Source organism: Pygoscelis adeliae, unplaced genomic scaffold, assembly GCF_000699105.1.
Source record: "Pygoscelis adeliae isolate BGI_AS28 unplaced genomic scaffold, ASM69910v1 Scaffold220, whole genome shotgun sequence".
Classification (NCBI taxonomy): domain Eukaryota; kingdom Metazoa; phylum Chordata; class Aves; order Sphenisciformes; family Spheniscidae; genus Pygoscelis; species Pygoscelis adeliae.
In genome coordinates this window covers 810,792-827,589 of record NW_008824049.1, presented here as the reverse complement: position 1 = coordinate 827,589, position 16,798 = coordinate 810,792, and the positions used below count along the sequence as shown (strand labels likewise).

The window sequence follows — 16,798 nt, the reverse complement described above, 5'->3', positions numbered from 1 at the left end:
GGTTTAACTGTACCATGGATTAGTAACAATAGCTTATGGCTCTTCAGGAGAAAATGAGTTCTTCATGATAGTCCACAGTGTAATAGGTTTTCATCATCATAAAAATCCATCATTTCAGTTAGTATTTCCTTTTCTTTGTGGATACTGCTAACCCATATAAAACCAAAGTAATTTAATGGTTATTTTGTCCTTTTTTGCCCTTCTTCCTATGATCAAAAATCTTTTGGGTAGACTAGAACAATGTTCAGTGACCTGATTTAACTGTTTTAAAAACGTACTCTGAGAATACAGTACTTTAGATAAAAACTTGCAGTAAATTAAGCTGCAAATGCTGTCTTCAGTGGTGCTCGTTAGTGTAGTATCTTGCGTGAGTATATGTTTTTACTGAACTTCCAGAAACACAGAATTAAACAGTAAAACAAACAGCTCTCCATCCACTCTGCCCTTTACATGCCAGAGTCTTTAGTGCAGGGAATATGTATGTATAATAAACGGGACAGCTTGTACTTGCAGTTGTGAGTGAAAACTTGTTCAGACAAGTTCCCTCCCCCCCATGTGAGTAGACTTTGCATGAATTTATGTAACTCTGAAACAAGTCTTTAAAGATATTCAACTTATTGAGGAATGATGAATATTCATTTGTATTCTTCCATGTTCTTGACAGCTGTAAAATATCTATGGGTAGGTGATAAAAATGAGAGGCCTGATTTTTACAATTCCATCCATGTGGACATGCCTCATTTATACAGACCCCTTTTTAAAGTCTCAGTAATCCTATTCTGTGGCTATAGGAATCTGCTCACGTATGTCATGCTGAAGGGTTGGGACAGTAAGAGAAACAAAGATGAGATTTTTGCAATAAGCAGTCCATGTCAGAGGACTTGTATAAAGAGCTGTTGCTTGTTACTATATTTGTGCTTAATTTTTCTTTAAATCATGTTTTAACTGTTGGCTGTTTCTGTAGTGTGACCAGTTCTTCACTTGTTTTCTCACTTTTGGGTATCTTCATACTGCCTAATCACATGCTCAGATGAGACATGCATGATATTTGTAGTCATCCAAGTTGTTCTCTGTGCTTACTGTAATCAATAACAAATTTCACTTGTATAATTATAGCTAAACTACTATATTCCTTCCCTGAGCAAAAAAGAATATCTGTTCTTCTGTTTAAACAGCTTGAAGTTTTTTAGCCAGTGCAGAGCATAATGAGGAATATAGCTTGAAGAAATACCTTGGCATTTTTTAACCTGTTCAAACTATTGGGAAGTGATATTGATTACTGTAGTAGCTTCTGCTGTTTCTTAAAAAAAAAAAAAAATCACTTTTTTCCCCACTTCTTCCTAGAATATCAATAAAATCAGTACATGAACATGCAAATGCCTGATGCTTGTTAGGAGGAAAAAACCTCCTCTAGTGCATTAAATACTCGAAGCAAATCTAAAAATTAAACCTGTTAATCTCTTTCTGTGTATCCTTACTCCTAACTTGGACTTTAGGTCTTTAAACTCAATTATGTTATATAAAATATTTTAAAAGAATCTTATGAACAGAAAATATAGCAGGACGTAACAAAGACTTCTTATGAACTGTAGGGTGACCTTTTTTCTTTTCCACATAATTTCAGGGTCTGAGCAATGATCGCTCTGTGTTGGATATGATGAGCTGGACTGGGTGGAGAACTTCCAAAACCTAGGTTCAGTTACTGGAACAATAATTTTCCATTGAGTTAACATAGCTGTTGACACACCCTGAGTGGAAACATGACTTAAGACTTTTGCTTATATGAAAACAAAGATGTAGTGTTTGGCATTCAAATGGGTAGAAAGTAGGCACTGATCTCCAGCAGAAGCACAGCTTGATGCATATGCAAAAATATGAAGTATTTATAGGTAGTCTTAATGTTAATTGTCATAATGCATCTGTATAGGTTTTGGGTTTACAGCATGTAATGCTTTTCAAGCTTTTTCTATATGAGAGTTGTCAGGAATCTTATGCTGCCGCTTACGAGTGGTGACAAGATTTTTGTAATACATACCAAATAAAACCACTTCTTTCAGGAAAATTCATTCCATGAGAACTTGAAGTAAAACGTAGTACCTTACTCTTTAAAATATCTGTTCACTTAATAGATTTCAGTTAGGGTTTTGAAGTTGCATGAAGTAGTCATTCCATATTTACTCAACTCATGTCATAAGTAGCTTCTAGGTAGTAACAAACTAATGTTGTTCTGTGCCTTTTCATTTTTAGAACCTGTCAGTCATGAGCGTTCATAATTGTTTGTTTTTTTTTTCTCGCACAACCTAAGGATAATATATTTTTCAAGTGCTTCAAGTATTCTTGCACGACGAGGAAAAAGAAGAAACATTTCAGTGAATGAGGAGTTTTTTGCTTCTATAGTGTTTTCCTTCAGAATTGGGTCTTTGAATGAGGATGACAATGGAAGAGATGAAGAATGAAGCAGAGACCACTTCTATGGTTTCCATGCCTCTCTATGCTGTTATGTACCCTGTCTTTAATGAGGTAAGCTACATTTTGCTTTAGAATGTAATAATCCCCTTTACATTGGGAAATATGATCACAGTAACAGGTTGCTCATCTTGATTGGGAAAGCTTTGTGTCTAACACCATCTTCTTTCTCTGCATTGTTTTACCCTTCTTCCCATGAATACAATTTCATGCTTGTCAAAGATTGCTAGTTGTCTTGGCCCTGATCTTTTTTTCTTACCTTTTACAGAAGATTTTCACAAAAATGCTAGGTCCTGCATTCTATGGCAGGAAGTAACGTACAGTTGACCATGTACCTGTGAACAGCTTGATACATTTTAATTTTACTGCTAATGGCTATAATTTAGTAAGATACTTGTTTTTCTGTGAGTATCAGAGATGGTCAAGATGTTCTCAAAAGCTTCTGTCAGACTTCTGCTGTAGGCTGGATAAATGCAAAATATGTCCAGTGACATGTTTGATTTTAATGTTTTTATTTTGGGGGGGAAGTCTTTCCTTTGGGATTAAACTATATAGTATCTCTCCCTCAACTGAGACCAGTAATTTGAATGCTTCTATCAATTCCCTTTTTCATTATACTATATAAGGCAAGGTATGAGTACTTGACTTGGTTTGTTCTGATAACATTAGAATTGCTAATAATTCTAAACTTTTATTGCAGCTAGAAAGAGTAAATCTATCTGCAGCTCAGACGCTGAGAGCAGCTTTTATTAAGGTGAGAAGTAACTTGCATTGAAGGGTGATTGTTTAACAGGTAAACCACATACGATGAAGCTAAAAAGTCAAAGTCTTGTTTCCTCCTGTCTTCATGTTTGAAGACTGCATCCTTGATCCAATAGTCTAAAAATAAAAATAAAGTGGATGATTGCATTGGACTGTAAGTTTGAAATGTCTGCAAATGTCATGAGTAGAAATCTGCATGATAGAAGCATGTTGAGCAATTTTAAACAAAGAGAATCTTGTCTTGTCCATGTAGTACAAGAGTTTAGATGAGGAATCAGTGAGTGAAGGTAATAAGGTAATAAACTTAGTCTAAATATGACAAGACTGTGTAGAATAGGTGCTCATGAGAAATAGGCATGAGGCAGACTTTGAAAATGGTTTACAAAGTGAATGGTAATGGGATTTTTTTGTGGATGAGTTCAATGTTTGTATTTGCATTCAACAGTAAATGGAAAAAAGAGTCTTCTAACTTTTCTATTATATTCGTAAAGAATGAAAATGCAGATATTCCTTTATACTGCTTTATTGAAGTAGTGATCTTTTGAAATTCTTCAAACAAAAATAATTGTAGACATGACATATCTTAACATGTGAGCTGTGCACCTAAGTAATACTTCCCTGTTTCTACACTTAAATCGATTAAGTGTACCTGGACAGTCTTAAGTCTCGACTAGAGCTTGTACAAGTTAAATGTTTTTACGACTGGTGGTAAGGAGCTAAGCTGAACGCAAATAATGTAAAAACTGAGGTATTGGTGGAAATGGTAGTGCTAGCTAAAAAAACCACACATCCTCATTCTTATTCAACACAGCATAGTTTTCCGATAGCAGCACAGGTAGTGTGAATACCTCCAATGTTAGTCTAGCTTAGCTTTACTTAGATATGTCATCAATCAAAAGGGTTTTTTCTGAAAAAGCAATTCCACGATGATGTTTGAGCATATGATGTGATTCATAAAAGGCACATTTATAAAATGTCATGTGGAAGATGGGGGAGTAACACCTGTGTTTGAGTGAATTAAATCCCAATGGATACAATATCTTTGTCTCAAAGCTTAGTGTTTATGGAAATATAACAGAATATAGAACTTCATGAAAAACTTTCTTATTCAAATTGAAATGAGTGGAAAGGCTTATTGGAAAAGTTGTTTATACAAAATCACTGATGTAATCCAAGAAAAATGGATGTTGTAGTGGAAAAATGCTTTTCAATGTAATCTACTAGTCTAAAGCCATTAGACTTTTAAAGTTTATAGCAAACTCCTGCAGTATATGAAGCAAGTTACATGAAAATCTGCCTTTGTGCTCGCAGTATTCAGGTCTTGCATATTTAAGAATAAATATTTTCTTTGCCATACAGGCTGAAAAAGAAAATCCAGGTCTTACACAGGACATCATTATGAAAATTCTGGAGAAAAAAAGTGTGGATGTGAACTTCACAGAGTCTCTTCTGCGTATGGCAGCTGATGATGTAGAAGGTAATATCTTACCTCTTATGTTGAATAAGTGTATTTTTAAATACACTGTTAACTAGGAACATGCATTTCTCTATGCCTATTTTTAGAAGAGGTTATTTGTTTCTTAATAGTTGTTTTTTTTCAGCATGGTAGAAGAATATTTGTATTTTCTGAATACCTCCTTTGGAGAAGTTAAATCTCCCTAAAAAACATACCTGACTAATAAGAAAAAGAAAGAAAATGAATGTTTAGAACTGTTTATGTGGGTGCATAGTTCACCTTTTGCAATGCTAACAAGCAGAAAAAAGTAGAATACCTTCCTCTTTGCTTCAAATTAAAAGCAGTAGTTATACTGTCAGAGAAGGGGAGCATGCAGTAGGCTTTAAGTTATTTTAATACTGTATTTGATTAGTGTAGTGTCTTCAGCGTCTCACTTAAATAAAGTAAGATGGGCTCTTTTTTCCAACTGCAATAATAAAGGTTATTGTTGCAGTGTGTTTCTGTCGATGCAGAGTGTATTCACTGCAGTTTTCTGGTCATGGCTATTTTTGTGCAACAAATGTAACATGGCAATACTGTTGCATTTTGTGAAGTAGTGTTTTTAGCTGTCACTAGAGACTTGAGGAAAAACTAATGGTATTTTTGAATATGTTCTTCTTGTTAGAGTATATGATTGAAAGACCAGAACCAGAATTCCAAGATCTTAATGAAAAGGCACGAGCACTTAAACAGATTCTTAGTAAGATTCCTGATGAGATCAATGACAGAGTGAGGTTTCTTCAGACAATCAAGTAAGTACTGTATTACATATTTTTCTGCAGATTGAGGGGTCAAACTTTGCACTTAAATCTGAATGTTCAAATGCTGTAGGAGATGCTAGCAACACTGTTCCTATTGGAAAGGAGCCTGATCCTTGCTCATAAATGAGTGGACAGAGTTGAGGATTTTTAACAAGAGCCCCATGTTAACTAGATCGAACTTAACTTGCTGATTCCTAGTTTGAATCTCTGTGTCACTGGTCTAGCTCTTTGCGTTTGGTCTTGCTACATCCTGTCTGACACTTACTCTGTAGAGACTGTTTTAAGAAGTATTTGACTACTAGAAGGGGATTAAATTCCGACATTTAAATAGGATAGCTTAAGGATATTACAACTTTTTTTTTATTGCCAAATAGGGACATCGCGAGTGCAATAAAGGAACTTCTTGACACAGTAAATAACGTCTTCAAGAAATACCAATACCAGAACCGGCGGGTATGTGCAATAACTCTTTTTATACAATATTTTTAATAGTGTAAGAGGAAGCATATCCTTCTGATCAGAGGATGAATAGGAGAGCTTAACTGGTCAATGACATAATCCTTTAACAGGATTGTTGTATGGTAGGTCTCAGCAGTTTTATAGGAAGAGGGCAATTTCTCTGCATGTCTGCTAAAAAAATCAAAACTCCTATGCCTACGTAATGTTAGCCAATCTGCTCAGTTTATGATCAAGATTCTGACTGTACCCACCAATATGTGAACTAAGACTCTGCTCCTGGTGTTTTTGTTTCTTAGGCGCTTGAGCACCAAAAGAAAGAGTTTGTAAAATACTCCAAAAGTTTCAGTGATACTCTGAAAACCTATTTTAAAGATGGAAAGTAAGTATGTTTTTGTACTAACTTTTTACGTAATGAAAGGTCTTGTTGACTAACAGGGGAAAATAAGCTTTTGGGCGTAAGCTACCTTCTTCAGGACTTGCCTAATTTTTTTCCTCACCTGTGTCCTCAGACCATCATGGCTGCTTTAAAATACTTCTATTCCTTTTGTAATGCCTTTCAGGAAAGGGAAGTCTGAATGCACTGCCATACAACACCCATGTGCAGTATTAGCTTTGAATTTGAATATGTGAAGTTAAATTTCATGGGCTTGTGTGTTTTTTTCAGTGTATATACAAGGACAAAAAATTTATGAATGCTTTATTGAAAAAAGTAATCTACCTATTGGAAATGTCACTTGCAAACACTAAACATCTGTGCAGTGTTTTCTTTGATTTACACTTTTATTGTCCTTTCTTTATAGCACCTTATAGTGCTTTGCAGTATTTGGAATTACTCAGCTGATTAATCTTTTTATATTTGAACGTTGTAGTTTTCAAACTGAGGCTTTTTTCAGGCCTTCATCTTGGGTTTTGAAGTCACTATTCTTGTATATTTCACTGTAGTGACTGTTTTAGCTGATGAGTGTATCCCCCTCAGATTTTGACAGTGCCAAAGTGTTCTATGTGCTACTGTTTTAAAGATGAGAACTAACTTTCATAGAATCATAGAATCATTAAGGTTGGAAGAGCTCCAAGATCATCGAGTCCAACCGTCCATCTCTGGTCTTGTTGACTTTGGCAAAGACTAAGAGCACCCAGAAGATGGTGCATTACTAAAGGAGAGAGAAGTTTTGAGACCAGCTGCGAATACTACCTTGCATCTGTCAAAGCATTCTTTTTCTTTTTCCTCCTCTTACTGAAATTTGGGCTAAATTTGATTATGATACCAAAATGAGAAATTTAGACCGTGGTAGCTTTATGATTGCTGAACACAGGTATAGATAAGTTTTCACATGAACTAGGTCTAAACAGTCTCAATTGATTAGAAAACTATTTGGGGGGAAAAAATGGGGAAAGGGTTGGACGTGTTGTGCATGTAACCCAACCATACTGAAAGAAACCAGCTTTGTTTAGCCCTATGTGAAGTGAATGCTGTGCAGTGTATTGTGGGCATAAGCTTAAAGTGTGTTAGGTATTATCAATATTGCAAGAAATCCCAAGTAAGGCTTGTATTTCATATCCTTGTGGGATCAGAAGTAATTTAAATCTGTCTGAACTGCATGTTGAATAAGATACCCTGCTCCCACCAGAAGGTAACAGCACTAAACAAAATAGTCGTGCTCACAGACGTCATTACTGAGCTGAAAAACTTGGTGACCCCACACCTCTTTCTTAACAAAAAGATAACTAAAATAGTATGTTACTTCCATATGTGTGCATGCTGAGTATTTCTTGAGGAAAGAGTTGCAAATTCTGAAATTACTAGGGGATGAAGTGCTCAGCTTTGAAAAGAACAGGTGTTTAACGATCGTCTGCTCCAGTCGTTTTCTTAGTTTGCTAAAACCCCAGAATTAAATGATTGATATGTCAATGATGATTGAGAGCCAAAGTCTTTAAGTGCCTGCCAATAAACATAGTCTGTCTAGGATTTGCTATGCAAATAAGTCTATCTGTTTGCCAGCAGTAAGCTTTAGGTAGATCACGATATGGTAAAACATGAATATGCTTCCAATTCGCAGAGCCTAGATGCCAATATATTTAGTTGCCCAAACTTAATGCTGTATTTATTGAATGACATGTTTCTAAAAATGTCTGAAGCAATACCTTTCTCTTTTAACAGGGCAATAAATGTGTTCATAAGTGCCAACCGATTAATTCATCAAACCAACTTGATACTCCAGACCTTCAAAACTGTGGCCTGAAAACTGTATATGTTGAGAGTTGTACTTTTCAATGGTGGATAGGGTACCTTTATATGTAAATTTTAAAGTTTTGACTGTATAAATTATCAGCCCTTCTTGAGGGGCCTAATGCAGGATTTTGAATGGGATTATTGCCATCTTACACCATATTTTTGTAAAACATTGTAGCTTAATCATAATCTCACAATGAAGATTTTGCATCACTTTTTGCTATTATCATTCTTTTCAGAATTATAAGCCAAAAGAATTTACGCCTTAATGTGTCATTATGTAACATTCCTTATAAGAATTGTAAATATTTGGTGTTCTGTTTCTGACATTTTAACTTGAAAGCGGAAAACTGCAAGATTATGTATTTAACAATATTGGTGGCAAATATTCAATAAATAGTTTACATCTGTTAGACTGTCTTTTTGTATGTGAACAAAAATGCATAACTCATCTTTCTGGAACTGCAGAACATTCATTAATTGGAAAAAATAAAATTATTTGGGTGCTTAAAGCTACTGGCAGTTCAAAACAGTATAAAATGAAGGCTTTTCCTTAAAGCTGAGATTTTGGCTGTGATCTAATACTAGACCAGAATAATTCTATTAAAATGTCTTTGACAAAGCAATAAAGAACGCCAGAAGTGAGATGTGCTTTTGTTTTTGATAGAAACTAAATCTCACTTCTTTCCTAATCTTCTGTTGGTGGTGAGTTAACAGGTTTTACTCCTAGACTACTCCCAAGGTTTTGAGCAGAGGATTACTTTAAATATATGCAGCTGACTATGCAGCAAAGGGTGAATTTAAAATATTAAGATAACTGGGTTTCATATTGGTACCCTTTTGGGAGGGAGGAGGAGATAATGATACAACTCTTCCAGGTAGCACTAGTGACGTCTGTACTATGCATGCCATGAGGCAACTTTTTTTTCCAGGAACTGAAATCATGCGAGACCTCAGTTGAAAAACATTGTCTATGTAGATGGTTAAGAACTGCTGATGGACAGATTCAAACTTTATCATTGTGATTTCATGGTAATATTTCACAAGTTCTAATGAGTATCTTGCATGCCCCTTTGAAGTGCACCTTGAGTTTATTTTGAAATAGAATTGTTACAGAATAAACTTCTGAAAGTCTTCAAAATATTTACATGGCCATAACTAGTAAGTTTAGGGAAGAATGTGAAGCAGTTTATAAAGCTGCACAAGCTGTTGCAAGAGGATCACTTCAGACTGAAAGAGTACAATTGCTACAGAACTATTCCTTGTTTAGGTATAAATGATGAAGAAAAGGTACGGACTTTTCTTGCACGCTGGCCTGGTGCCATATTGCTCATCTGGGGCAAGTGCCTTATCCACAGTTCAACAGCTGGGTCTTTGAATTTGGTTATCTGCTTAAATGATCTAAAAGGAGAAAATTATATCTGCAGCCCTCCAAAATAGCACTGGATGTTCTGCCATATATCTGTGCATGGAAATGTTTCCTTGATGAAAACACTGTAGTGAAATATAACAATGTGAAGGAGAGTATTATGTAAAAATGGGTTCTTGGGAATGTACGTTGTGAATTTCTTGGTTACATAAAGCTGTAAACAGGACATGGTCCTCAAAGCTTGCTGTTCAGGCTGTTTTCTGTTTTGACAGTGGTGTTTTGTGTTTACTAGCAAATTGAGCTTAGTAACATGACAAAGGGATGCATATACAATCTGTAGTTAAAACTTTCTGTTATTTATTAAAGCTTGGCATGCTAAACTAATTTATTGGAAAGTGGTAGAAGAGAAGCAATGCTAGCAGTTACAAAGGAGGCAGCCTTTTATTTAGAGTAATATTTCATTTGCATCTTTGAATTCTGTAAGTAAAAAGGTTGACTAGTCTTCCTTGCGGATGATGTTAACTTACATCGTAGCACCAAAGGACTTAATGAAAACTAATTAGTTAGGTAAAAGAAACGGAAAGGCACCCAAGAGTTTCTGATACTTAATTTGTCTTGAAAAGAGCGTTTGGTACTAGGGAAACTGCATCAGTGGCTGTAAGGAGAGACATGAAAGCTTGGGTTATACTTTGTGAATTGGACTTAATTCCAATAAAATTCTGAGATTTTTCTCTCTGCTTGGATTGAGAGGGACAGTAAGTAGTGTTGGCAATCCTTATTAGTTGAATGATATCATGTTTATGTCTGCAGGTGTAGTTAAAAAAAAATTTAAGGGAAATTATGACTTGGGTCCCAAACAAGATGCTGTGTTAACGTCCTGCTCATTGATTCCTTGAAGTTAAAATCAAAGAGGCTATCAAGAAATGAACTGTTCCCGTTCATCAGTTCTTCCTAAAACCTTTATTGGGTAAAAGGTACCAAGTATAGGGCTAAGCTTCAGGTAGTCTGCCCCATATGTTTTATTTGTAATCTTACTGTGATTTCTTTTTGTTATCCTTAAAAGTAATGGAAAACTATTCATTGTAATCAATGTCTGGTAATGGGAAAACTTGAAAACTGATGTCTTCAGGTCACACTGTTATGTGCAGTGAGTCCATATCTAGTGGTCTTACAAACTTTATTTTCCACTGAGTATGAGCTGGGGCATATGTCTGTCAAATTTTATTGTGGTTTTGCACTTTATTATTCAAGTTACCGGAGTAGCTAAAGATAAGTTTCTCTTAAGGATTTCTAATACAGCAGTTAGCGTTGCAAAATGCTATTAGAAAATTTCTGCTGTGAATGTGGGTTATAATTGATATGATAATGTTAACATACAGAAAACCAATCTAATAAAATAAAACTTTGTATATTTGTTAATTAAGCAAAGAAATGTCTTAATCACTTGTTTTGATCTTTCTCAGCCTATAAAGAAATGAAGAAAAGCTTAGATTGATTTATTTCTGGTTAGAAGCTTCTTGTTTTAATACTGATAAAAAGTTTTATTTAAAAGTCTGTAAGATATGCCAGGTGCCCAGCTCAATATAAGCTTTATCTTGAGTTGACATAAAGCGGTAAGTATGAAATTTCCCGGTGTTCTGGTGTCAGAACTTCTGTTTATCCAGACAGTAGGATGAGATAGTATCAGTCTTGATTAAGCATTATCTTTTCATATAATCTTATCTCGATTACCACTGAAGTGTTCCTTCTTAATGTTCTTTCGGATCTTTCACTGTATGTCAAGGGAAGACATGCCTTGTTTATTCTGCAGGTGTTCTCTCTTCTCTTTATTTTACGAAGGGACTGTGTATGCTTCTCTGAATTGGGTGGGGAATGAAAAGAAGATTATCTAGACAAGCTTGCCACAAATCTAATTTTTAGTTTATTCCATTATGAGGGCGAGATAAAATAAAAGTAACTTATGTGTGAGATACTAACAACCACATTTGGCACAGCAGTGAGTATCGCTTACCTTTGGAGTAGGCGCTGGCTGTTCTGCTTGAGAATGTTGCTTTGCTATGCTAAGTCTGGCTCATCTTCCCACAGGACTAACCAGCGCCCTCTGAAAAAGGTTTTGCAGGCAGTTTGTGCTTGTGAGCTCTGGGAACTCTTCTAGCTACGCGTAATGATTCAGTGCATTTGCTCACTTTGTCATTTTTCACTGCACTGTTTTGGTTTTCCTCATGCTCTTCTAGGCAGATGCTGCTTTCAGAAGACTAGTAGGAAATGTGCTTCAGGAACAGAACCACTTCCTAGCAGCAACCTTAGTGCTAAAAAATAGGACTGAAAGGATGCTCCTGGGTCATCAAGTTTGGCTTCCTGTTGCAGAAGTTAAAAAGTACTATATAATGTTGGCCATAAATCGTCAAGTTCTGTTTTAAAGCCAGATTCTTTGTCTTCATTCCTCTTGTTAGATGTCATTTTAAAACAGTTTGAAAGGAAAAAAAAAAAAGGCACCTTCAATATTGGAGTTTAATACGCTGCATAAATTTAATTTCTGATGAAGAATTCACTAACCTTGTCCACAACCAATTGTTCTTTTTCCCTTTTCTTCACTTATTCTTGGGATGAATTGTATACCATCTTGGGCTTTGCTTTTTAAAGATACACAATCCCAAGTTTTTGGTCCTCTAAAAAGAGTAGAGGTATAGGCAGTGCTAAGTTTGCTCCTGTGAGGCTGAGATAACAATTTTTTCCTCATGCTTGTAATACAAACTTGAATTTTGTAACAAAATTCATTGGAGATGGTGTCTTCAAGGTGGAAGAAGAGGGTTTGGCTCATCGAGAGATTTCTGTGGAGGTGATGTCCCTTAGCTTCTCTGTCGCTCTCTCCTGCCTCACAGCTTGGTTATGATTTTGTAGACATAGTGCTTGATTTCTGAGACAATGCAAGATGCTTCTGACTAGGTACAACGCATAGCAATTGTCTTGTTGGATGGCATATGCATCTTCTCCATAAATGCTTAATTTGTGCCTTTTCCTCCTTCACCGTCACTCAGATGTGGCTGCTGTAACAGCTCAGGAAGCGGAACATGCATGCTGCAGGGTCTGTAGGCAGCACATTGTTATGCCAAGGACTCATGTAGTGTGGGGGAGAAAAGTTCTTCATTAGGCATTTACACCAGCATTGATTCCTAGGTGATCATGTGTGATTCTCTTCTCTAATGTAGCATATATTGCATGTTGACTTCACAACTATTTTTGCAAGATCTGTGCACGCACATGGCTTTTTTAATGCCCATTGTAAGGTTGAGGAGTGCAGCTTGGCAACGTTTGAGGTGCAAGAATTGCTTGTGCCTGCATTGCACTCATCATAAAAAGCTTGGACTGTGATAACAATACCTGGACACCATCGGAGTATACAGTTATAAATAATCTCTTCCCCTTTTCTGCCACCTTGCAGTGCTTCTTATCACAGGTCAAACTGTGTTAAGATCAGTAAGACTTTGTCTGGCAGCATATGCAGTGAGAATTTGCAATTTGGGAGTCTACCGTTCCAGAAAATGTGCATTGTTGGGTAAAGATTAGTTTGGTCAGAAAATTTCAGTTAAAAGTTTGTCTTTGGTTAGACTTAGCTGTTGCTATTCCTTTAGAATTTGTTTCTTGCTATTAAAGATTCATAGGTGCTTCTTTTTTTTTTTAACGAGTAACCAAAGGAGGCCATAGAGAGAAGTTCAGTTATTTTTGTAGGGACTGTCAGGGACTGTGACACTTGTGAGCGCCAAGAGGAAGGGCAGCAAAAGGCTGAGCGTTGTTGTGGATGTTAAGCTCTTCTTACCCTAGAGACAAAAGTGTTCCTACTTACTAAGTGTATTCAAGAAGGAAATGGAATTACAGCACTAAGTAACACATTACTGGTGACAAGGTAAGCGAAATAGATTTTCAATTGCTGATTTCTAATGCACACTCAGATCTGCTATATAAATGTTCGTGAATTTGCATTTGGTAGCACAGTCAAAGGGGTCATTGTACCTGATGGATATAATGATTTCTAGAGAATATTTTGTAGTATTTCACTAAACTAAAAAGTTTAAAACCCTATATCTAACTTAGATGTGTCTTTGACATTTTATTATTTTCTAATTGTAACTACTAGACTTTTCACAGTAGGCAATTGCTTTTTTCCCCAAAGCTGCATTAGTCTCCAAGGGCAAGTGATGGGTGAAATAGAAGCCTGAGTGCCTGAAGTTTTAAAATAAAGAGAATTGAGTATAAGCTACAAGTATAATTCACTTACCCAACAGCAAAAAGGGAGTATCTAATGTCTGATAGAGCCACGGTGAAAAATGCTGTGATGGAATTTGAAAGCAGAGTGAGTTATAACCTTTAAGGAAATGCAGGACACTTTCATGGTGAGTGAATTTTCTAATTAAAATGTTAATTGAAAGGATTTTGCCTTGCTTATCGAGGAAAATGTAACTATTTTTCACTGCTGTTTGCATAGCCATGTGGTATTAATAATTTTGTGTGGTTTTCTACATCTGCTTAAGGAGTGACAAACAATTTTCTTAAGTGGTTTGGAATGGGAGATCAGAAATTCCTATCAAGGATGTAATGCAGTAAGGATAATAAATATTGCCTATGAAGGTTAAGAAGCAAAACTCAATCCTAGTTGTAAGCTTCCTCTGAATCTAGACAGTGTCTGCAATAGCTATATCTAAGTACAATTCCTATGCATGCGACACTACAGCTGTAGACATATTGTGATCAGTTAACCTAACACTAGTATTTAGGGAGCTGTGCTGCTGATCAGAGTCTTGTCAAATTTAACGCAGGTTCCTCTGAAGCCTCACAAAGAGCCTTGGTTGCTGCAGATAGTGGGGGGAAAAATCCTGTCTATGTCTATTTGATAAGAATTGCGAAGGTTAAGGGGCAAAAGAATATATAATTGGAGATGAGTTTTATTTGCATTTTTTTACACGGTTTAAATACCAAAAACAAAGCAAACATTTAACAGTAAAACCTTGTGCAAGTCGATATTTTCTATCAGAAATACCTGAATGATGTTGTTTTCGAAGAGAAAACAAAGGTCCACATTACCAAGACACAAAAGCTAAGTGTGGGGCTTTTTTCCTTCCAGCATAAGAAAAGACCTTTCTATCATGATACACAAGCAATAACAACTGCTGACAATGCCAAAGTAAGTGAAGTTCAACCTGTTGGCCTCTTTCTGTCTGGAGCTTTTTCTCATGAACATGCAATAATGCTTCTGTAATTCTTTGCCAATATACAGAAGCAACTTGCATTAGCACAGTAATGCATAAGAAAAATACAGCTGAGGTGCAAAAAAACCTGTTGTAATCATGTCTGTTAGACACAAATTAAACAGCAAGGCTGACACACTGGAATAATTAGAGATCAAAACTGCCATTTGGCCAATTCTCATTTACTGAGGTGTCAAGTGTGACGTGTAACCTTGTACCAGTGCTTTACCTGCAAGGACGCTGAGCCCAGTGGACATGCTCAGTGTTCTCATGCTGTCTTTACTGGAGGAGGAAACCAGCAGTCCCCCCAGTCTGAGCTGATGTTGCTTTGTTTACCCGATTCTTGAAACAGTCAATGAGCAGCTACCACATTTTCCTCTCTATATGTTGCAATTCTAAAATGTAAGAAGATTCAGGTGCAAACCTTCCTGACTGTTTATTTAATGACTTTGGTACAAAATCATTCTTTCTTTCACCAGGCCACAAATCTGTCTCTCAGTATAGCTCTTGGGTTTAGAGCAAGTGCTTGTGGTCTCTGGGTCTAGGGTTGAGGGCACGTGGACTAGAGAGTCCATTTGGGTCCCCGCTCTGCCCGTAGCTGTTCTGTGCAAGGCAACAGCCTTAGCTCAGGGGCATAACTTTCAGCACAGGCTTTTTATTGGTTTCCAGACTCTTCTGCTCCTGTAGCCATAAGGCTGCTTAAAATGGATGGAGCTCATTTGTACAAGGTCCACCTACACACTGCCGTTTATTTTCATAGCAACAGTCATTGGGCTTCACTTCATGTGTTCAGACTGCAAGCTGCAATTTCAGTTCTTCTCCAAGCCATTAGTCACTGTCCTTTGAGCCTAACTTTTTGAACAAGTGGAAAAGTTCATCATCAAAAATGCCTACAGTAAATGGATTTTACTAGGGGAATGGTCCAGCTGCAAACTACTGTTGCTTCTGTTCCTCTCTAGATAGTTGGTCTCTCTGAATCAAGTACCTGGAATTAAATTTTAGAAGTTGGCAGCTTTGTGGGTTTTCTGACTTCTTAAAAGCTAATTCAAAACCTGTACCTTCTGCTACTTGTGTGCCTTGCAGGCAAAACTTCTTGTCACTTCTGTATTTCCAAAAAGCTATTTGGAGGAGAACAATGTGGTAGAAATGAATGAAAAACTTGGCCTTTACATTTGTTCTCTTGACCTCTGAAAGTTATCCAAAGTGGTGTTAGTCTTGTGGGGTTTTTTTTGGGGGGGGCAGGGGAGTCAGGGGATGATGATTTCAAGTTAGTTGTACCTTTAACTAATGTCTAAAAATGTTTCTATCTAAATTCATGAATGTGTGGCTACTCACCACAGTGGAAGCTGGATAAGATTTTTGGTTATATATACTGTATATGCTTACTGGTTGTTGGGATGGCATTGCTTCTCTTCTAATTGCCTTTTACTGTAATGCTGGTGGAGTCTAATGATACGGTATACACATTGTAGACTATAGTCTAGCATAGTTTAATGTGTGGAGAGTTTACATGTTTTGGGTGGTTATGTTTAGGATCAATTGCAAGGCTGTTGCTGCTTTGCTGAAATGGTATCTCCTTCCCGTGAAACGAAGGAATAGTAAAAGCTGCTGCACATTTCAGATTTTTGTAGCTGAATTAGCAACAGAAACCAAAGAGATAATTTTGTAGGAATTTCATCCCTGAGCTATTAGAGTTCAGAAATCAAACACACAATCTACATCTCTCAGATGATATGCCTAAAATTGTTTGTCTTTCAGTCTCTGCAGTAAAAGGCTGCTTTTCTGCTGATACATCTCAGTGAAAGAACTCAGTTGGACAAAAGGATTAATGCTGTTAGGAATGGAACTTGAAAACTAGAAAGACAATGTTTGAAAATCCATAAATAAGTATTAAAATAAGGACTGAAATTTTCCTTACAAAAAGTGTGACACGGGAACATTATTCCTGAGAGCTGCCTTTGTCAGTATTAAAAGATTTCCAGACGTGGCAGAGTTGGAAGCCTGTTTCTGTAG

At 36.5% G+C, this 16,798-nt stretch overlaps 1 protein-coding gene across 1 annotated transcript; it reads left to right on the top strand.

Annotated features, from left to right (window-relative positions):
* Positions 1-2,298: 2,298 nt before the first annotated feature.
* On the top strand, positions 2,299-8,816 carry PDCD10 (programmed cell death 10). The gene is made up of 7 exons (XM_009333561.1): positions 2,299-2,520; positions 3,167-3,220; positions 4,588-4,705; positions 5,349-5,475; positions 5,859-5,937; positions 6,240-6,322; positions 8,102-8,816. Exons 1-7 carry the CDS (start codon positions 2,425-2,427, stop codon positions 8,181-8,183), a joined length of 639 nt encoding a protein of 212 aa, XP_009331836.1. The 5' UTR covers positions 2,299-2,424; the 3' UTR covers positions 8,184-8,816.
* The last annotated feature ends 7,982 nt before the right edge of the window (positions 8,817-16,798 follow it).